The 23,990-nt window shown below is 38.0% G+C and overlaps 1 protein-coding gene and 1 long non-coding RNA gene across 2 annotated transcripts in view; one reads left to right on the forward strand and one right to left on the reverse strand.

The window, feature by feature from the left end:
* LOC145439340 (uncharacterized) overlaps positions 1-23,990 on the reverse strand; it is a 92,896-nt gene that overhangs the window by 18,313 nt on the left and 50,593 nt on the right. The window lies entirely within an intron of this gene.
* The window catches only part of LOC145439333 (intelectin-1-like), a 33,471-nt gene that overhangs the window by 5,528 nt on the left and 3,953 nt on the right, over positions 1-23,990 (forward strand). Inside the window, exons 2-7 of the mRNA XM_080316837.1 lie at positions 13,641-13,903; positions 16,999-17,160; positions 17,600-17,735; positions 19,627-19,718; positions 19,999-20,161; positions 20,309-20,497. Of these exons, the coding sequence (XP_080172963.1) occupies positions 13,641-13,903; positions 16,999-17,160; positions 17,600-17,735; positions 19,627-19,718; positions 19,999-20,161; positions 20,309-20,424 (932 nt within the window). The 3' untranslated portion in view covers positions 20,425-20,497. The remainder of the gene's footprint in view (positions 1-13,640; positions 13,904-16,998; positions 17,161-17,599; positions 17,736-19,626; positions 19,719-19,998; positions 20,162-20,308; positions 20,498-23,990) is intronic.

Below are 23,990 nucleotides of genomic sequence, written 5' to 3' on the forward strand. Positions count from 1 at the left end.
TAGTTATCGAATTGAAATTAGCTGGAAGACATTGATGCAGGCTACGCATAGCGTAGGATTCAAAAGATTCGTGCAAAGGAAAAATTTCAGTGAATATCAATCTCACTGAATCATTAAATTGTTTGCACCGAATCCCGTGTCATATAACTGCGTAGCGTACTATTGTTTTTTTGCACCTTCTCTATATCATATGTACCCGTAAAACGCAACAAAGCAATATGAGAAATGCTTTTCTTTCGATGTGTGAGGCTTGGGTTGAGAGATGTTAATGAAAGTCAGATTTTGGTCGTGCCCCAAACAAATTGAGAACTACTGCCATAGATAGATTACTACTAGTATACAACGTAAGTAGTTAGTATGATCGGTCGCGATTCGTAATGGGCTCTTATGGGTGCGGCGGCACGGTGCCGCGAAAACTCGTGGTGGCACGGTGACCCTTATCTCTTATGGGTGCGGTGGCACGGTGCCATTGTGTCTTATGGCGGGGGTGGCACGGTTACCTTTTCAGGTATAGGCCGCGGTGGCACGGTGTCGTGAAAACTCGTGGTGGCATGGTTACCTTTTCGGGTATAGGCTGCGGCGGCACGGTGCCGTGAAAACTCGTGGCGGTATGGTTACCTTTTCAGGTATAGGTGCGGCGGCACGGTGACATTTCAGGTAGAGATGATTTGACTAACGTTGTGGGTATAGGCGCGGCGGCACGGTGATGTATGGTAAATAGTGACGTGATTGGTACTTAGTTAATGTGTATACCTCAAATTATTATATATGACCAATTTGAAGTATTCCCAACGTTTGCGGCGAGTGCGACAATGATATATCGTTATTCTTATGGACGCGGCGACACGGTGACGTAGCTGATATAGACGCGACATGATAACGTTACAGGTATAGGGATCGCTCACACGGTGTTACATGAAGACGTCGTAGTTCAGTCGTGACAAATGACCGATCGTGTTCTAAGTCTTTCCTCGCTATTGATTCCTACGTAACCTGAATAGCACGCCGACTTTCAGATCGGATTATTCGCACCTTCCATATCGCTGTTTCGCACCTACAAAATAGTCTGTTGTTTACAGTCGCAGCATTAAGTCGCGATTTGCCACAGAGCCGGCGTAGACGGCGATTCGAATATCAACAATAACCACGCTCACAAACTAACATTTCAAAAAGGTGTGAAATAGTTTGCAAAACCCAGCGTTCGCTGACAAGATAACACCTCAGACATAGCGATCACGCGGTGAAATTTTCGTAAGCAGTTTGCTACAGAACTTGATTTCGCTCGTAAGATTTAATAAGTAACGAATAACAGAACCGCCAGCACCGGTAACTTGAATAGCGACAAATTGTTACTGCTCTAACCCTAATCATTTGTGAAGCGAACGCTTATTCAAAAAGGTGTGAAATAATTTTAAAATCCCGCGATCGCTCACAAGATAACACCTAAGACATAACCATCGCTCGCGACTTGCTGTTACATACATTCCAATCACTCACAAGGTGCTATTTTGGTAATTAGTTTGTCGCAGAACTGGATTTCACTGGTAAGATTTAATATGTAACGAATAACAGAACCGTCGCAGACGGTGATTCGGATACCGACAAATTCTCACTTATTTCTGATCCAACCCTAACCCTTTGCGAAGTTGGCGCTTATTCGAAAAGGTGTGAAATAATTGTAAAAATCCTACGTCGCTGACACGATAATGCATCAGACATAGCGATCTAGTTATAGTACGGTGTCGGATTCCATTCGCGAGATGTTCTATAGGTAAATTGAGATAATCCGAAACCGAATATTTTGACTTTGACGTAGTGTGAATTGAAATAGGATTGACAAACATGACTACCAACTTTCACCCAGTCACATTTCGAAATTATACGCATGTTGATTTGAAACAAATAATGAAACATTACAACTCTATTCACGATCCGGCTTTCCGTTTGTCAAAGCGACATTTTAACATCTTACCATACTCAAAAGAATTATTCACAACATTAAAAAGTGTTAAAAATCTAGTTTTGACTTACTTGATTATATCACTACAACTCACAAACTTGAATTAATTCATCCTGGTTGTATTCGTATGATCGGTCTTTGTTATTCGATTGTAAAGGTCGTTACTATTCTGAAGACAAAGTAAGCTATTTACTAATCGACACATAAATGACTTGACATAAACATATTATATTTTGAGTATACGAGATTTGAATGTCTGAACAATAACTGAGAAATAATTTATCACAATAAAATACGTATATTACAGCGTAAAAGATGTTTGAATGTCAGCAACTCTGTACGGTCATAGTTACTACCACTAATTTACCCGACCAACTCGTCATGATCATTCCTGAAATCAACACAAATATGACCACTGACTTGAGTTAACCACAAAACAGCATCAAGTTTTAAATCCACTCGTAGCTTACGGATTATTTAAATGCTGGTTATGTTTTGTTGTAATTGAGCTAACGAAATAGTATTACGTCTCGACATCTTACCATCTTACCATATTCAAAGAATCAACCACGAAAACATTGTCAAGTAAATCCGTTAACCGACCAACTCAAACAGTATCAATACGAAAAACAACCAAACATACACGAATCCATACAATCACTAAAACCTAAAATCCATAACAAACTCGGTTGTATTCATATCCCAACGCATCTTTTTTATTCAACTTGAAAAGTTGTCACTATTCTGTAAGATAGAGGAATTACTACGCGATATATTATTCTGCAAGACAAACTAATTATTACTCGGTATATTTTGTAAGACAAAGTAAATACTACTCGGTGTGCGGTTTGGGATTAACATAATATGTTTGAGTAAACGAGATTTGTCAGTCTAACCGTCGTAGTTGAGAATTCATTTCTTACAATCGAACGCCGGTGCTACATTGAAAGTTATCGTGTTGTAAAGATCCTTATTGACACATTGATTTGACATATGTAATAGTTGATCATGACTTGATTATTAAATTATTTGCGTTAATTAGATCTGCATTGTGGTAAATGTTATGACAGCAACAAACTTTTCAGAAACATTGTTATTAACATATTGATTTGTAAAACTATGCGTGTCTGAAATGTTTTTGATTTGAAATATATTCCGTGTTTGTACAAATCACTTTACGTATTACGGATATCAGAAAATATTTTTACAAATGTAGTTGTTTCCAGTAACCAACACTAAAGATGGCACAACAATTTCGTTACCCAAACATTGAACACCCGATGCAAAATGCTTTATTGGTCAAATTCGTGACGGCTAATTGAAACGACTACGTATAGAGTCAGTATATTACAATTTCACGTCGTTACTATTGAATCCAGCAATTGATACAATTTGTTGTCGGAGTTGTGACAGCGCATTGAAACATACACAACTTACAGAGTGTGAAAATATCACTTTGGGTATCGAGTACCGTTTGAAGCGTGCGATCAATACATAATTCCGTTCGCACTCTCTAACACGTTGTGAAGTCTACAGATTTACACTTCAAGACTTTGATCAATACATATGCAATTTGGAATATCTTTACTGGATGCATCCTATTCGACTAGACTTGAGTAATACACAAAACTCATAGCATTAACAAAATCGCAATAGGCGCTACACTGAAATCTACGAAATGTTTTTTCTATTGTTGTTAGTGATCATAAATTATCATTTGAATAAGTAATTGTAATCATAAAACCAAACTTGCGAAAGTCATTACCATAACAAAAGAATATTGTAGGTTGCTTGCTAAATGTATGCCGGAAATATTTGTAGAACGCTCACGACCAAAGAAATTGGAAATTTTCCCATTGTCATTCGTCAAAGTAAATATCGTCACAATAATCAGTCACTAAAATACCTTACTTGTATGTGATTGAATCGCCGACAATTAACTCGATAAATCAAACCCCTGAGAAATTTCACTCAGTCATTGGATAGGAAACAGCGGCACTTAACCGGTGTGAGTCGTTTTTTCTAAATACTAATCATATCTGTCCACCCAAGAACAATTTTCACTCACTTGGGTAACGAAACCAGTGTCCAATATCAATACAAGATATTTTCGTCACACAAAAATAATCAACTTCACTCGATATTCCCGTACTACGAAAATGTACAATGGTTTCATATTTTTTGTGTGACATGGAATTAATACCGATCGAAGTAACCGTATTGGAAATAACTTTTAAACAAACACACTCTACGTGGTTAACATTCTCGTCGATTCTATTGTGATTAATGTATACTTCATGTGATCTGGATTCATTTCGATATGGCTAAACATTCAACCTCGACGGATACGAATTGTCACACACTCAAGTAATATCATACCAAATAGTTATTTACAAGACACAGAAAATTTGTTTTGGTCGTTTCGATTTTATTACTGGAGATACTCATCACTTCACTTAATACAATCTAGATTTAAACTCCATCGAACCTTTGGTGTCTATCGTTTGCTGGATACGAATTATGTTAGTCTAAGAGTACACAATTTTCACTATCTTGGGTTATGAACTCAGTGTGTTAGCGATCATTCAATATTTTGTAGTATCAACTAGCTACCTCGTAGGATACGAATGATCATCCTCACAACTCTTACAAAAGTACGAAGGATATTTACATCACACAAAGTAATCGACTTTACTCGATATCCTCACACTACGAAACTGAATGATTGGTTTGACTCTACAAACTGTTCTGATGTCACAAGAACTTTTTCATACGAATGGTTACGTATCTAAATATTCAAATAATCCAACACACGACTATAGTACTTACAGAAATATCATAGTTCTTGTAACAAAGTTGTATAAGTATAATGTTTATCGTAAGTCCTACATAGCCATGATACCCGTCCGAGTTTGACTTTTAGAAAACATTATACCGACTTCGCGACATCTTTCAAAATTAAAACCACGGTGACTGCTTCAGAGACCTACCGATGATATTGCAGTAATACAGTTACTTCCACAAAAGAGTATGTATTCGACTTACTTACCACAAATCTAACGCAGAAAACAATTTACTTTACTAGCGAGAAGCGCCGAGCCTCACATCCAAACAACTAGAAAGTTGAACTATATTAAAAAACGTCGCTAACCTTTGTGCACCAGCTGTAAATCACAAAAGCAACATGTTTCAAGATTCTGGTTATTGAAAAACGTTAAAGTGTTTCTCCTGCACCAAGTCGTTATGTTGACGAAAGCGTATATATTGTAATACCATGATCGATTTTCATTCGTCGGTCACAAACTGTCACTACTCTAAATAATTATTTTTCACTCAAACACAAAAGCATACTTGTCACCAATCGTTTTCATCAAGCACGAGTTCAAGAAGCTTACTTACTACGACATGAATTGTTATTTTTATGTTGTGTAAATAGGTAATAATTTATTTTAGTAACACTACATCAACATCATCGAGTTGTGCGAATAGATTTACATGTGGTTTTAATCGAAGTACACAGCACGAACTAACTGTAGACTCCTCTCTGTTGTACAGCTACTCGGTAATCGAAATGCATTAACATGTAAACAACGATCTTGTTTCGTCACACCAAAAATATGTTCACTGTCGCGATACTCCGCACAAGACGTGCATAGCCTTTTCACACTCGTAATAGTATACCGACGTCAAGCGATAACGTTTAACAAGACCAACGACACTGAACCCACGCCGTTTACCTATGTAAAATTACCACTTTCACTTGCCAGTCCATCGTTTACCTGACTAAACATATTATTTTCCTTTGGAGATCTGACGTTTACCCAGAGTAAGGAACCATTTTCACTTGTAAATATTTTTTCCTCGGCTAACAAACCTTTTTTTCACTTGGAAATATATTTTTTCTCTGGTTAACAAACCTTTTTTCACTTGGAAATATATTTTTTCTCTGGTTAACAAACCTTTTTCCCTGAGCAACACACCATTTTTACTTGGTGGTCGTCGTTTACCCGAGTAAAAATATCATTTTCTTTTGGAGATCCGGCGTTTACCCAGTGTAACAATACATTTTCACTTGGAAAAACACTTTTACCTAGAGTAACTAATCCTTTCTCCTGGGTAACAAACCCTTTTCGTCTGGAAAACTATCATTTGCCTGAGTACCAATACAGTTTTCACTTGGAAATCTATCTTTCACCTGGGTAACAATACCATTTTCGTTTTGAAAACTGACAACCACACCGGTCAATTTGATATTTTTGTATATTGTTACAACGGACAGTGACAAAAATACACCAACAACGACTCCGATACATTTGTGTAATCGCATATTCACTTGTTCTGGTGCATCCCGTCAAAACCCTCAGTTACCCACATGTAATGCGCTATACATCGATGTGAATGTTTTGGAAAATTGGACAATAGGCTTCGATTCCCGTGATTTAGTGAAAGACTGATCGCAATCATTTCGAGCACCGTACTTCGATAGTTCGCATTGGTCAAACTTCGGTGTCGACAACACGACGGATATTGACCGATCTGGGTGGTCTGTCTGGAGATAGGGTCATGACTATCTTGTAATGTTACAACGCGATAAAACCATCGACTAAATCAGTGAACGGTGTCGAAATATCGATGTAATAGCGCAGACTCAGAGTCATTGCAATGTGACTTATTGGTATTGTTATCGGGTGACATTCGATCTACATCAAAACTACCGGCTATGATAATGTCTGTGGATCGATGTTTGTATACCAACACATTGCATGCAATGTCACAAACCTCCATTAGCGCGTATACTGATGTGGGCAAACAAGCGCGACGTATGTCTGGATGGTATTTTTTCGTGGAAACACAGGGTGTGACATGTTTACTTTGAATATTGTTCATTGGTTTATCGATTCAGAGTTGATATCCGGATCCGGTTACATACTTTATCAGGGTTTCCGATTTCAAACTGAATGTCGAGACATACATTGACCAATAAAGACACAATATAGTAAACATGCGGGAGGAAAATTCGACCTGGAGTTGTTATCGCGATGGGTGACATAAATCCAACCGTTTTCCGAACACCGTTATCCACATACCAACCGTCGTCAAGGAGGTGTTTTATTCAGACATTTTGACTCTGGAAAATCCAAAGCACGAACCCGGACATCACAGAACTATCGAAGCCTATTGTCCAATTTTCCAAAACATTCACATCGATGTATAGCGCATTACATGTGGGTAACTGAGGGTTTTGACGGGATGCACCAGAACAAGTGAATATGCGATTACACAAATGTATCGGAGTCGTTGTTGGTGTATTTTTGTCACTGTCCGTTGTAACAATATACAAAAATATCAAATTGACCGGTGTGGTTGTCAGTTTTCAAAACGAAAATGGTATTGTTACCCAGGTGAAAGATAGATTTCCAAGTGAAAACTGTATTGGTACTCAGGCAAATGATAGTTTTCCAGACGAAAAGGGTTTGTTACCCAGGAGAAAGGATTAGTTACTCTAGGTAAAAGTGTTTTTCCAAGTGAAAATGTATTGTTACACTGGGTAAACGCCGGATCTCCAAAAGAAAATGATATTTTTACTCGGGTAAACGACGACCACCAAGTAAAAATGGTGTGTTGCTCAGGGAAAAAGGTTTGTTAACCAGAGAAAAAATATATTTCCAAGTGAAAAAAGGTTTGTTAACCAGAGAAAAAATATATTTCCAAGTGAAAAAAAGGTTTGTTAGCCGAGGAAAAAATATTTACAAGTGAAAATGGTTCCTTACTCTGGGTAAACGTCAGATCTCCAAAGGAAAATAATATGTTTAGTCAGGTAAACGATGGACTGGCAAGTGAAAGTGGTAATTTTACATAGGTAAACGGCGTGGGTTCAGTGTCGTTGGTCTTGTTAAACGTTATCGCTTGACGTCGGTATACTATTACGAGTGTGAAAAGGCTATGCACGTCTTGTGCGGAGTATCGCGACAGTGAACATATTTTTGGTGTGACGAAACAAGATCGTTGTTTACATGTTAATGCATTTCGATTACCGAGTAGCTGTACAACAGAGAGGAGTCTACAGTTAGTTCGTGCTGTGTACTTCGATTAAAACCACATGTAAATCTATTCGCACAACTCGATGATGTTGATGTAGTGTTACTAAAATAAATTATTACCTATTTACACAACATAAAAATAACAATTCATGTCGTAGTAAGTAAGCTTCTTGAACTCGTGCTTGATGAAAACGATTGGTGACAAGTATGCTTTTGTGTTTGAGTGAAAAATAATTATTTAGAGTAGTGACAGTTTGTGACCGACGAATGAAAATCGATCATGGTATTACAATATATACGCTTTCGTCAACATAACGACTTGGTGCAGGAGAAACACTTTAACGTTTTTCAATAACCAGAATCTTGAAACATGTTGCTTGTGTGATTTACAGCTGGTGCACAAAGGTTAGCGACGTTTTTTTAATATAGTTCAACTTTCTAGTTGTTTGGATGTGAGGCTCGGCGCTTCTCGCTAGTAAAGTAAATTGTTTTGTGCGTTAGATTTGTGGTAAGTAAGTCGAATACATACTCTTTTGTGGAAGTAACTGTATTACTGCAATATCATCGGTAGGTCTCTGAAGCAGTCACCGTGGTTTTAATTTTGAAAGATGTCGCGAAGTCGGTATAATGTTTTCTAAAAGTCAAACTCGGACGGGTATCATGGCTATGTAGGACTTACGATAAACATTATACTTATACAACTTTGTTACAAGAACTATGATATTTCTGTAAGTACTATAGTCGTGTGTTGGATTATTTGAATATTTAGATACGTAACCATTCGTATGAAAAAGTTCTTGTGACATCAGAACAGTTTGTAGAGTCAAACCAATCATTCAGTTTCGTAGTGTGAGGATATCGAGTAAAGTCGATTACTTTGTGTGATGTAAATATCCTTCGTACTTTTGTAAGAGTTGTGAGGATGATCATTCGTATCCTACGAGGTAGCTAGTTGATACTACAAAATATTGAATGATCGCTAACACACTGAGTTCATAACACAAGATAGTGAAAATTGTGTACTCTTAGACCAACATAATTCGTATCCAGCAAACGATAGACACCAAAGGTTCGATGGAGTTTAAATCTAGATTGTATTAAGTGAAGTGATGAGTATCTCCAGTAATAAAATCGAAACGACCAAAACAAATTTTCTGTGTCTTGTAAATAACTATTTGGTATGATATTACTTGAGTGTGTGACAATTCGTATCCGTCGAGGTTGAATGTTTAGCCATATCGAAATGAATCCAGATCACATGAAGTATACATTAATCACAATAGAATCGACGAGAATGTTAACCACGTAGAGTGTGTTTGTTTAAAAGTTATTTCCAATACGGTTACTTCGATCGGTATTAATTCCATGTCACACAAAAAATATGAAACCATTGTACATTTTCGTAGTACGGGAATATCGAGTGAAGTTGATTATTTTTGTGTGACGAAAATATCTTGTATTGATATTGGACACTGGTTTCGTTACCCAAGTGAGTGAAAATTGTTCTTGGGTGGACAGATATGATTAGTATTTAGAAAAAACGACTCACACCGGTTAAGTGCCGCTGTTTCCTATCCAATGACTGAGTGAAATTTCTCAGGGGTTTGATTTATCGAGTTAATTGTCGGCGATTCAATCACATACAAGTAAGGTATTTTAGTGACTGATTATTGTGACGATATTTACTTTGACGAATGACAATGGGAAAATTTCCAATTTCTTTGGTCGTGAGCGTTCTACAAATATTTCCGGCATACATTTAGCAAGCAACCTACAATATTCTTTTGTTATGGTAATGACTTTCGCAAGTTTGGTTTTATGATTACAATTACTTATTCAAATGATAATTTATGATCACTAACAACAATAGAAAAAACATTTCGTAGATTTCAGTGTAGCGCCTATTGCGATTTTGTTAATGCTATGAGTTTTGTGTATTACTCAAGTCTAGTCGAATAGGATGCATCCAGTAAAGATATTCCAAATTGCATATGTATTGATCAAAGTCTTGAAGTGTAAATCTGTAGACTTCACAACGTGTTAGAGAGTGCAAACGGAATTATGTATTGATCGCACGCTTCAAACGGTACTCGATACCCAAAGTGATATTTTCACACTCTGTAAGTTGTGTATGTTTCAATGCGCTGTCACAACTCCGACAACAAATTGTATCAATTGCTGGATTCAATAGTAACGACATGAAATTGTAATATACTGACTCTATACGTAGTCGTTTCAATTAGCCGTCACGAATTTGACCAATAAAGCATTTTGCATCGGGTGTTCAATGTTTGGGTAACGAAATTGTTGTGCCATCTTTAGTGTTGGTTACTGGAAACAACTACATTTGTAAAAATATTTTCTGATATCCGTAATACGTAAAGTGATTTGTACAAACACGGAATATATTTCAAATCAAAAACATTTCAGACACGCATAGTTTTACAAATCAATATGTTAATAACAATGTTTCTGAAAAGTTTGTTGCTGTCATAACATTTACCACAATGCAGATCTAATTAACGCAAATAATTTAATAATCAAGTCATGATCAACTATTACATATGTCAAATCAATGTGTCAATAAGGATCTTTACAACACGATAACTTTCAATGTAGCACCGGCGTTCGATTGTAAGAAATGAATTCTCAACTACGACGGTTAGACTGACAAATCTCGTTTACTCAAACATATTATGTTAATCCCAAACCGCACACCGAGTAGTATTTACTTTGTCTTACAAAATATACCGAGTAATAATTAGTTTGTCTTGCAGAATAATATATCGCGTAGTAATTCCTCTATCTTACAGAATAGTGACAACTTTTCAAGTTGAATAAAAAAGATGCGTTGGGATATGAATACAACCGAGTTTGTTATGGATTTTAGGTTTTAGTGATTGTATGGATTCGTGTATGTTTGGTTGTTTTTCGTATTGATACTGTTTGAGTTGGTCGGTTAACGGATTTACTTGACAATGTTTTCGTGGTTGATTCTTTGAATATGGTAAGATGGTAAGATGTCGAGACGTAATACTATTTCGTTAGCTCAATTACAACAAAACATAACCAGCATTTAAATAATCCGTAAGCTACGAGTGGATTTAAAACTTGATGCTGTTTTGTGGTTAACTCAAGTCAGTGGTCATATTTGTGTTGATTTCAGGAATGATCATGACGAGTTGGTCGGGTAAATTAGTGGTAGTAACTATGACCGTACAGAGTTGCTGACATTCAAACATCTTTTACGCTGTAATATACGTATTTTATTGTGATAAATTATTTCTCAGTTATTGTTCAGACATTCAAATCTCGTATACTCAAAATATAATATGTTTATGTCAAGTCATTTATGTGTCGATTAGTAAATAGCTTACTTTGTCTTCAGAATAGTAACGACCTTTACAATCGAATAACAAAGACCGATCATACGAATACAACCAGGATGAATTAATTCAAGTTTGTGAGTTGTAGTGATATAATCAAGTAAGTCAAAACTAGATTTTTAACACTTTTTAATGTTGTGAATAATTCTTTTGAGTATGGTAAGATGTTAAAATGTCGCTTTGACAAACGGAAAGCCGGATCGTGAATAGAGTTGTAATGTTTCATTATTTGTTTCAAATCAACATGCGTATAATTTCGAAATGTGACTGGGTGAAAGTTGGTAGTCATGTTTGTCAATCCTATTTCAATTCACACTACGTCAAAGTCAAAATATTCGGTTTCGGATTATCTCAATTTACCTATAGAACATCTCGCGAATGGAATCCGACACCGTACTATAACTAGATCGCTATGTCTGATGCATTATCGTGTCAGCGACGTAGGATTTTTACAATTATTTCACACCTTTTCGAATAAGCGCCAACTTCGCAAAGGGTTAGGGTTGGATCAGAAATAAGTGAGAATTTGTCGGTATCCGAATCACCGTCTGCGACGGTTCTGTTATTCGTTACATATTAAATCTTACCAGTGAAATCCAGTTCTGCGACAAACTAATTACCAAAATAGCACCTTGTGAGTGATTGGAATGTATGTAACAGCAAGTCGCGAGCGATGGTTATGTCTTAGGTGTTATCTTGTGAGCGATCGCGGGATTTTAAAATTATTTCACACCTTTTTGAATAAGCGTTCGCTTCACAAATGATTAGGGTTAGAGCAGTAACAATTTGTCGCTATTCAAGTTACCGGTGCTGGCGGTTCTGTTATTCGTTACTTATTAAATCTTACGAGCGAAATCAAGTTCTGTGGCAAACTGCTTACGAAAATTTCACCGCGTGATCGCTATGTCTGAGGTGTTATCTTGTCAGCGAACGCTGGGTTTTGCAAACTATTTCACACCTTTTTGAAATGTTAGTTTGTGAGCGTGGTTATTGTTGATATTCGAATCGCCGTCTACGCCGGCTCTGTGGCAAATCGCGACTTAATGCTGCGACTGTAAACAACAGACTATTTTGTAGGTGCGAAACAGCGATATGGAAGGTGCGAATAATCCGATCTGAAAGTCGGCGTGCTATTCAGGTTACGTAGGAATCAATAGCGAGGAAAGACTTAGAACACGATCGGTCATTTGTCACGACTGAACTACGACGTCTTCATGTAACACCGTGTGAGCGATCCCTATACCTGTAACGTTATCATGTCGCGTCTATATCAGCTACGTCACCGTGTCGCCGCGTCCATAAGAATAACGATATATCATTGTCGCACTCGCCGCAAACGTTGGGAATACTTCAAATTGGTCATATATAATAATTTGAGGTATACACATTAACTAAGTACCAATCACGTCACTACCATACATCACCGTGCCGCCGCGCCTATACCCACAACGTTAGTCAAATCATCTCTACCTGAAATGTCACCGTGCCGCCGCACCTATACCTGAAAAGGTAACCATACCGCCACGAGTTTTCACGGCACCGTGCCGCCGCAGCCTATACCCGAAAAGGTAACCATGCCACCACGAGTTTTCACGACACCGTGCCACCGCGGTCTATACCTGAAAAGGTAACCGTGCCACCCCCGCCATAAGACACAATGGCACCGTGCCACCGCACCCATAAGAGATAAGGGTCACCGTGCCACCACGAGTTTTCGCGGCACCGTGCCGCCGCACCCATAAGAGCCCATTACGAATCGCGACCGATCATACTAACTACTAACGTATTTTCTAATCCTTTCCTTTGCAGTCCATTTATTTTTGACATAAGAATGGAGGCTCATTATAATCAGGATGTTTAATCGTTGAATGACTTGCCGCTCTCACAAGTCACATCAACGTGTTGAGAACATGTATTAAATTGTACAGCTACAGCGATTCAGTCGTAGCCGATTACTTAATGACTTGAAATTGACTCGATAATTTGACTTTCAGTCACGAGTATACAACCAACATGTCGAAAACACCAAGTCCGTGTCAAGTCAAGTCGTTTTTGCAAAGTAACACGAGTTAGGTGAAGTAGCAGTATAGCCAATATCCCACTACATTACTAGGATCCTATGTCATCCATATTTGCTTTTAGTCTTTATATTTCCATTTATAGGGGCGTTGAGGCCAGTGGGGTTAGTTAAGGGGTCACAAAAAAATGGTCAATATCCACTGGTCTAAAGTAAATGTATTGCGATTTTTGCAGATAACCAACCATCGAATCAGCCACCCCCGTTACCACGACCAAGACCGAATGCTACTACTGAACGATATGAGCCAGTATGCACGAGATATCCCACGACAGCCGACCCGCAACAACTAGACTTTCAACCAATCAAACAAGAGGCTGAACCAAAAACGTCAAAAAAATCAAAGATAATAACCAAAGATATTCTCTTCGGATTATTCATTGTTGTTTTACTGGTTGTTGTTTTGGTTGAAACATCCATTTTATTGAGAAATCATAAGGTTTGTGATGGTTTTCACAGAATATATCGTTCGATTGATCTGCTACATGCGGTGAATATTCACTATAGTTATTTGGGATCGACCGGCTCGTAGCCATAATATATAGTTTCATATAAAATTCTTTATACCTATAAGTTCCCAGTATAAGAGAATATTTGTTTCAGCGTGGAAACATCTCGAATTTGTCGGCTATATAGCTACTCCACAGCGTCAATACATATCATCCCAAGATCATCTCCTGACATGATGCGTCATCCAATAAATTTGGATTCGGCTATGACATTTAAATAGGGTTGCATTTAAAACAAATGGTGTTTTGAAACAGTTTATTTAAAGGCTGTTTTGGACAGTGTTTTAAACAAATGCCTATAAAAAAAACAAAATTGATTTTTTTTAAACGTTGTATAATTGAGTCATAATTTTGTAAATACTGTCGAAAAAAATGTAGTAGCCTACTCTGGTATCATATCCCCATCATCTTCAGATGTTGGGGGGGGGGGGGCATTTTATCTCTAGCCATCTCTGACTATGTCAAGGTTTTCAGGGAAATTATTATGATACATTAGTTTTTTTTTAATGTCTGCTGTCCGACATAAACATAAGGCAGTGGCACATGTGTATCAGCTTTGCATGTGCTGTGCATCCTTATTGTCTGAAAAACAAAGAAAACACAATATTTCAAAGCTGACACATACGATCCAATCGTGCTCGTGATATGGCAACAATTCTATGTTTCTGTATTGTTCTCAATGTTTCTGTAATATCCACGAAGACTAACTGAGTGTGCAATTGTTACTGCACCTAAGACATTGCCATTTTGGAGAATGCCACACTTTAGGATCCTTTTTGTGCTACCTACAGTCATTTGTAATTAACTTTAGTTCTAAATGGGGATTCCTAACTCCTCCTGTAATCCATGGTGACAGTATCATGCCAATACCAGTATCACGGCAATACAAAAAGCTACCGTAAGTAGGCCGACGAAGAAAAGGCTGATTCTCCTGATCGAAAGTGAGATACCTTCTCTACTTTGCCAAGTAATCTTTTCTCACTTCTCAGGGATGTTAAAAGCTCCGAAAATTTCTATTCCAAGCCCCAAAGCCTATGTCAGATCAATAACTTGTGTTGATGGACTACATTCTGACTCTACATTCTGAATCATCTTCAATTTCAAAATTTACATCATTAGGCCTGCTATCCCTAAGATCTTCATCTAGATCCAAATTATCGAGCATATAGCAGTTTAAAGTTACACTGGATAAGATGAATGGAGCATTGGACCTATAGCAGATAGTATATGTATTGTTCATTTTTCTTGCCATGTCCTGCAGTTTGCATCAAATATGTGTGTGGAATATCCTCGGATGGTTGCATCCTCAAACCAAAAATGGGAGAAAGCATCGGCCCATATCGATACCACTACCTTTATTCTTAATAATTCAGTTGAACCCTTGGCCAGATAATTTATTATATGGTAAAAGTTTGGATTTTTATATGGTATGGAAAAGTAATATGGCTAAATTCGTGAAAATTTGCATATTTTGAGCATATGTCGTAGAGCAAAAACTTGACGTGATAGAAGAAAACCAGTGGCATTTCTAGAATCAGCACGCCAAAATTAGCCTAAATCAAGTGCAAAATCGAAATCAACAAATTTTTGGTTCAAAATTGTTGCCCAGTGTTATTGGTACAATGGGTGTTCCGGTGATGATGACCGCCGACCGTTAAAATGCTGCGTAACGATGTATTTCCGGTCAAAGATATTTTTGGTCTGTTTATGACAGTGGTCGGAAACCCTTTTCGTCGAAGGAGCCATATTTGCCCTATATATTTTCAATTGTCTACGAAAATCCACTGTGACGTCACAATGAAAGATTCGTGACGTCATTGTTAAAAAAGTCATGTTTTAAACTAGAGCAGTGGTTCTCAACCTTTTTGACTTCGCGGACCCCTTTTGACCGTCACGGACCCTCGCGGACCCCCTCAAGTTTTAGTTCAAATTTAGCTCAATTATGGTGCAACCGTCATCTGTCTTGTGCAAATATGAACTGTAGGCTTGTGATAACAGCAACAAAATGACTTTAGTTGAAAATAACATCATACAACTTATGTAGAAATTATAGGGGGACTTTTATTATTATTTCAAAGCTAATTTTGCAACTGTATTTCTTGAAGTACGTGGTCGTGTCTTGAAAATCCGCGTCTTCGATTTGACATGAACGATGAGTGCCGAAAATCCATTTCCACAGAGATAGATGGAGGCTAATGCAATATTAACGCGCAACGCTTCCGACGGTACTTTTGGTGTGATCACAATATTTATTGCACCAAAATGAAGAAACGTATTTTTAAGGAACATATCACGTCCAGCCTAGTCATTTTATCTAGCATCTCATCTTGAAGTTATTCTAGAATAGTGGTTATGTATATCACAGGATAAAATGGATTTCGTGGCGATGTTTCAATCCCTTCTTTAGGACAAATGAGGGAAAAAATTCGAATATTTTTATTTCGAAAGACTGTTCACTAATTTGATGAGGCTGACAACGTCAAATAGAAAAGGTTTCGCAAACATTACGAAGTCACCCTGATTGACTTTACTATATCTTCATATTGTTATTTCTTCCACAAACCCCAACAAAATGTCTTTAAACAGCAATACGTTTGTATCAGTAGGTTATTGACAATTAAAATGAATTTGCACAGTAGGATATTTCATGTCAGACGATTATTATAATGATGTGAGTCATGGGGTTGTAGCAGTTGTGGTGCGAAACTGCCTCCGGCTTTCTCAAATTAAAAGAATTGAAAAGTAAGTTATCAATCATTTTGAAAATTTAGACGTCTCGCGGACCCCCTGGAATTGCTTCGCGGACCCCTAGGGGTCCGCGGACCCCCGGTTGAGAACCACTGAACTAGAGCCTTGTTTTAAACATGTTTGTTTTAAATTGACTTTTGTTTTAAATGCAACACTAGATTTCAATCATTCAAAAATCATTGATTGCAGACGTAATTGATCGTTAATGTCACCAGTCTATTAGACACGTAAAAAGAGATTCATATAAATAACAAATAACATGAAAGCCTCTCTTAAGGTTCTACTTTCGAGCTCCGACGAGTGCGAAACACCAATCGACACAGACACGAGCCTGTTGAATAACACAATCCCATCATGTCTTGATCTGAAACGACGACATAGAAACGCAAGCAGTGGAATTTATACGATTTCTACTATTGCAGGAGACTTGGAATACAAGGTACAAAAGATTAATATAAAATGTGTTTGAGTGATTGTAATGTAAACACACACAGAGAAGAGAATATTGAACGAGAAAATTCACCAGAGATTCAAATTTGTAGCCGAGTCATATCATTTGACCAACCGATATAGTGTAATGGTTATGAGTCCGGCTTCTCGATCGGTAGGTCGTGGGTTCGGTCCCCGGCCGGGTCATACCACAGACTCGAAAATTGGTATCCGCAGCTATCCTGCTAGGCGCTCAGCAATCACGGATAGCATGGAGGAGAAAGAAAAAAACGGGGGTGCAGACTAGATGACCTCACGGCCGTATCGCAACTCCGTCGTCAAAGCATCTCGATGGTGCAGGCGGAAAAAAATATCATCTCTCTCTCTATCCTTGCCTTGCTTTGCCCCGACCTTGGCAACACACTAATATCCAATATTGTAAATTGTAGGTATATTGTGATATGGAGTCTGATGGCGGCGGCTGGACTTTAGTTGCTGGTGTCCATGAAGATAATATCACAAGCAAATGCGATTCGAACGATAGATGGTCGACATACGCAGCTGGTGCGAGTTCCACTCATTCAGGTTTGTTTGGCATAAGTTTCGATTTACTTTGACCACGGCGCCTCTCGAAATACATAATTCGTAAAACGGTTTCGGTTCGCTCGAACATATACAATAAGTTCACAGGAAGTATAAGGTGATATCACGTTTATTCACATATTGAAGATGCCATATACTGGCACCCATGTAATTGTATATTTATAGGCCTACGTGTACATGCACACTTGCACAGTTGCACACTGTAGAATACCCATGCATGGCCTGCGATATTGTTTACAGATTTTCAGAGGTGGTCAAAGTAGTCAAGAAAGCTACTCAAGTAGAAGTAGAAGTAGCGACGAAAAAAATCTACTCAAGTACGAGTAGAAGTACTTCTTACATAAGCAACCTGAAACTACTTGAAGTAGAAGTAGAATTGACTGACTTTAAAAGTACTCCAGTAAGTAATTAGCTGTGAAAACGATCCTGATTGGATGGATTATAAAAAGGTGCAAATTGAGCTATGTGATAGGTGACGAGCTTCATTCATATTGATGCATACCAGCAGGTATCCAATTTTCGATAGTATAAGCATTCGTCCACATCATGGGATGAAAATGATTGTATTGATAAGAAATGCGATGCTAACCCTCTGTTTTCTCGAACAACACGTTCTGGAAAATAGCATGGTATGGCGCCATCCCCCATATTATAAGGGCTGTAGTTTAGTTGAAGAGCAATACGGATAAGTTGTATCGGATACGGTGTAAACACTTCGCGCGATTATTAAACGTTAATAAAAAATATGGTGGACCGTAAAAATGCCATATTGTGTAGCTTCATTTCCAGAAATTAAAGGCATTACTACACTTGCTTTTATACTTCAACATGTATGTTATCCAGACAAAAGAACTGATAATAATTATAACTCAAAGTATATGATACTGGGAATTGAAAGTGAAATATAAATACTACTTCTAAAAGCAGAATATGTATTTCATGTTTTTAGTCCAGAAAGTTTCAAAGGTGGTACGCTAAAACAGCTCTAAAACTAAAAAAGTCAAATTCTACTCTTCCAGATTAGGACACGCCATGGACATGCTAGATTACGATATGACAAGAAAATGCTAGATTGCGAAACATCAGTTTCAAACGTTATGATGAGCCATATATACTGTGATGAGTTATTTCAAATGGGCGAAGGGCGGCAATGTGGTGTAAACGGAACCAGGCCAACCCTCCACCTAAATTGTATATTCACCGATACTTTCGTGAAATCATATTGGTCACTCCGTATCCACTGCGCGCGAAGCGTGACGAAAATACGGGGCTATACTAAACTTTTATGAAAATTAAATGTTAATACTCCGTGAAAACAGCTTCGAAATTCCTCAGGCTGTATTCCTGATTGGAAGATTGAACTACTTCTACTTGACAAACTGAAATTAGCGAAAAGTAAGTAAGTAGATCACTATATATTGAGAAGTAGAAGTTGAAGTAGCGAAAATCAGATTTACTTGGTAAGTACCAGAAGTAGAGGAAAACTACTTGAGTACTTCGAAAAAGTAGAAGTACTTCGTTACTGACCACCTCTGCAGATTATTGTCATTTTCACCTCACCTTCAATATTCCAGAGTTCATACGTACCAACTCCACCGCAAGATGGTATGATAAGATGTGATACGTATGTAAAATAGCTCTGAAGAATTGATCTATACACCACCCTAATTAAGTTCTTTTGAGAGCAATATATATATACATACGATTTTTATTAGTCACGTGGGGCAGAAATGGATTGGGTTCGGTATTGTGGTAACCAAAACAAAATACAGTCAGCACTCACTCATCGATTGCCCCCACCCAACTCCATCATTGTGACGGACAGATCGTTCTACCATTATCGTCTAGATATCATCATTTCATTCGTAATCAGGTGATTCTGCGTGGGAAAACAGGCTTATATTCGGCAATCTCGGACGAGCGACTTCTGATGATTATAAGAACCATGGATATTATGCAATGAAAGTAAACAGATACTGTTTTAGTGTGGTTATCGGCGTATCCATGATACACATATGTATAATGTATATAAATAAATCCTAACTGTTTATTGTCTTCAAGTCGGTTAAGCAGATCATTGTCATAAAATCATTCGCATAACATATGTAGTAATCCCTCGAACCATATTGTTACTCTTCTATTCAGCGCCCGTTATCGACAAGATGAATCTCCGAAAACTTTTATGCAAACTGGGTCCTTTCAATCACAATTAAGAATTTTATTTAGGTCGTTAATTTATTTTAAGGCTAGCGACGTGATGATATGGCATGTACCTGCTGATACTCCAATCGAATTGGCGAGACAAAAAGCTACTCTCAGATACCGAACAATCGACAAATTTCTACGTGATGCCGGAGGGAACTTGTATTCTCTTTTCGTTGAACATTACCATCTTGCCGTGAAGGATTGTAAGATCTAGGATGCTATTTCGTATACTTTATACAATTGAGCAATGTTCATTTTTTTAACAATAGGTATAGCTCGGTTGTGTCGTACATATTTCATAATTCCGATAATAATCGAACGCGTAGCGCTATGATATCCTTTTTACGTAGATTATACCGATATCGCTGAATCAGGAATCTTGAACCGTGCAAGAAAGGTCTTGGAGGCACTGGAAAAAAAACAACGCAACTTTGAGATCTTACGTTCCGGATTGGTATCATTATGAGATGGACTACAATCGCTATTTAATGGACTCCATTTACAGTGATATGTACGGATACGGTCAATACGGTAACCAAGTAAGAACTATGCGTCCCTTGCACATATTGCACATGTGTTCATCATGTAGCATGTTAGTTATAGCGATTCTTTTTTTATATTTTGCAACTACTCATTCCTAATCCTAGTACTAGATTACATACATAAAAGGACGTCCTGACTTTTAGAAACCCCAACATTTATACTAACATATTTTCTATACATAAAATTTCGCAGAGTGTTGTAAAAACCATTATTCTAGAGTTCTATGACCGCGATCGATAAGAATTACGGGCTACGCCAGTTTTTCGTTGGCGTTTCAAAACCACCACTTTAGTCGAAGTCGCTATTGACCTACTTACACTAATAATCAGGGTTGCCATACCGTCCTTATTTCTAAGATTTGTCCTTATTTTGAAGGGTCACGTCTTAAAAAACTCAACTGTCCTTATTTCTAAGAAATGTCCTTATTTTCGACTTACGTCCTTATTTTGTCTTATTTTCAACCACTACAGAAATTTGATCGTTTTCCTCTGGTATCTATATTGTATAATAATATTATAAAATTATGCTTTTTCGTCGAGATTTTATGACATCATAAATGAAAGGAGCTCCCGTGACGTAGGCCTACACACCACATGATTTGACTTCTAAGTGGTGAGATAGCTACGGCAGTGAGCGGTGGTATAGCAGTTTCGGGTGTACCAAAAGCTATCGCAGCGGACCTCATTTTAGCAGTACCAGGTTTTTTCTGTTTAGTCTACAGCAGAATACGCTGTGGGGAATGCAGCATTTGTTGCGTAGTGAACAAAAGGCGCAGTGACGTCCACACTTGGGTTAAAAAGTGACGAAGTTAAACCTAGACCTGAGCTGTCGTGAGATCCACGAAGCACTTTCTAATGACAAGGAGTTGCTGGAGCATATTGTTTCTGGCAAAAAGTATGGAATGTGATATGCCACGGCTCATATAAATACAAAGTATGTACAAAAACGTATCTCAATGCTACTCTTATTTTTCGACTGTCCTTATTTTTTGGTCCATGTCGATGGCAACCCTGCTAATAATACACGAAATACACTAAATCGCAAGTGAAATCGCTTCTTGTATATCGATCATCCTTATTCTGTGAAATGGAGTCCCGGGCAATTGCAAACACAGCATCAAACTAGGGAAGGTCCAGCGTAATAGAGGAAATGAAAGGCACAGCACGAAGTAAAGCTATAACATTGCTCACGTTGGCAGTATCGATTACGCGAAGGTAGCGTTATCATACCAGTAATACAGTAGTCTTTTCGAACTCATTATTATCATAGTTACGAAAGAAGAAACATAGCAGCTCCAACACTTCACTCTTATTCGGTGCATGTGCCCGATAGTATTTCTCTTCTAAAGATTTGGCACTGATCTGAAAGAGATGCTTAGCGCACTAACACTTTCAATTAAAATTTTCGAAGGAATGTTTTCCTGGAATTACTCCGCTGAACTTTGAAAATTTCTCCACCCGCAGGGACGAAGTACCATCCGTTTGGGAACATCTGCCCTATACCCTATCTAAGTCACCGACCAAATTCGTATTGCATATACGGGATTCAGAGTAATAGACAGTTAAAAATCGATCAGCAGATGCACTTACTGCTCACAATAAAAACAGAGAATCGCGCAACTCACGGCTTATAGCTTCTGTGATTGGGTTGCGTGAGCTTACGACATATTCGAAACTTTGGAACTTGTCGCGCGTTGTTGAGGGCACCCGTCGCTAACACGATACTGCAGCGATGTTAAACTCAACTTGCGCTGCAGGCCGGATTCAAACCTTCAGGTCGATCGGATGTATCTAAAATGTCACCCTGAAATCCATGGCCATGTTTTTTTCTGGAATGCAATCAGGCATTATATTATACTAGGAATAGGGTTACTATTCTAGCGACATCGTACTTCGCAAACAACAGAATTGGCAAAAATACGTGGATTGGCACTTGGTAGGTTGAATACTGTTATAAACCACTAAAGCAGTGGCTCTAACGACGATATAAGTTGGCATATTCCTATGCTTCCTTTGTCTTTTGTCGTACTTCTGGCGTTAGGCTTGCGTATGCCTTGTGGGGAATAAAAGACATATTTACCGTAAACGCGAACGTTGCAATTTGGTTCATTATCATGAAATTGCGCTACGCGTTTCTCTTGAAGACGTCAACTCTTGAGTTAGAACTCCTCAGAAGTGATACAACACTCAACACTGCATATAAAGGTTTTGCACTGGCGTTTTGGCCTCTGCGAATACCTACTTTTCAGTAATTTTTTCCATAAAACTCTCAATTCTCTATGCGATTTTTGCCTTCTTGGAATTGGTTGTCGATGTCAACTTGTTCCAAATGGTAAGTGGAGTGAAACTAACACACACACTTTTTACCGAGTCTTTGACAAAACTATATTGGAAGGCGCTGGTATAATTTCATTAGGATTAAGTTATGTCCACATGAGGTAGTAAAAAAGGCCTGTCGGTGGGCCCTGCCTGCGGGTATCGGATGTAATACCGACACAGGGAAACATTTACGAAGCGAAAAAGAAGTATTTCTTCCGGAAATAAATATATGGTAGCACTTTAGCACTCATGAAACACTTCTATTGCTTTTGTAACGACTTCCTATCTTCACTAGTTCACTATTACATCACTATTGAATATTATACACGGCCCTGATGTATGAAAGACTTCTATACAAGAGAATATATTGACCACATAGCTCTTTAATTCACCTGAAACAACGTCTTCAAAATCCATTGCGGTATAGTAAAGTGGTGTAAGCGAGAATATTGTGTAGTGCAGGGGTGGCCAACCGCGGCCGGCCGCATTTCGATTAGTCATGTAGCCTATACGGCCGCATTCCAGGGCATTGCTCATAATGAACAAACTGGACGCCAAATACCTATTTTAAACTGTCTCTATCTAACTGTACACTTTTGGCAAGATCCAGACCAATGAATTTATTTATACCGGCTTACTATACGTACCGAAATCGCGAGTGGTCAACTTATGAATAGATTCTTGGACTCGACATAGTCGCGCCTACTTTTCAAATGTTCTGTCGTTTAGGATCTTGTTGTTTATCACATGAAGCCACTATTATTGAAAAAAAAGCTGAATAACGCGCCTTGCTGAAAATATTATATGATTAATATATATTTGGACTGAATTGTCGCGCGTATACATAGTACGCAATGTAATGCCGTAAAAATGTTTTTTTTTTAATTGAAATTTAAAATAATGGCCGCTCGCATGTCTATAGGGAAGATGAGAATTAGTGTATTACTGCAGTGTCAGGTATCGTGCTTTGAGTTCAGCGCGTTCCATGCATGACCTATGAAGCAACTGATATATTGATAAAGTCATGGGCGCCTATACGGATGTTATCATATCAAAGTATCCTGCTATTGACTAGCAGTGAGTGAAATGTTGCACGTAGGTCTATGATCGAAAATGATCACAATAGTATGTCTGGAGCATGTGAAACTTGATTAAATTAATTTTCTACTGT

This window comes from Botryllus schlosseri, chromosome 5 (assembly GCF_051294905.1).
Source record: "Botryllus schlosseri isolate E-star chromosome 5, Bs_hap1, whole genome shotgun sequence".
Lineage (NCBI taxonomy): Eukaryota > Metazoa > Chordata > Ascidiacea > Stolidobranchia > Styelidae > Botryllus > Botryllus schlosseri.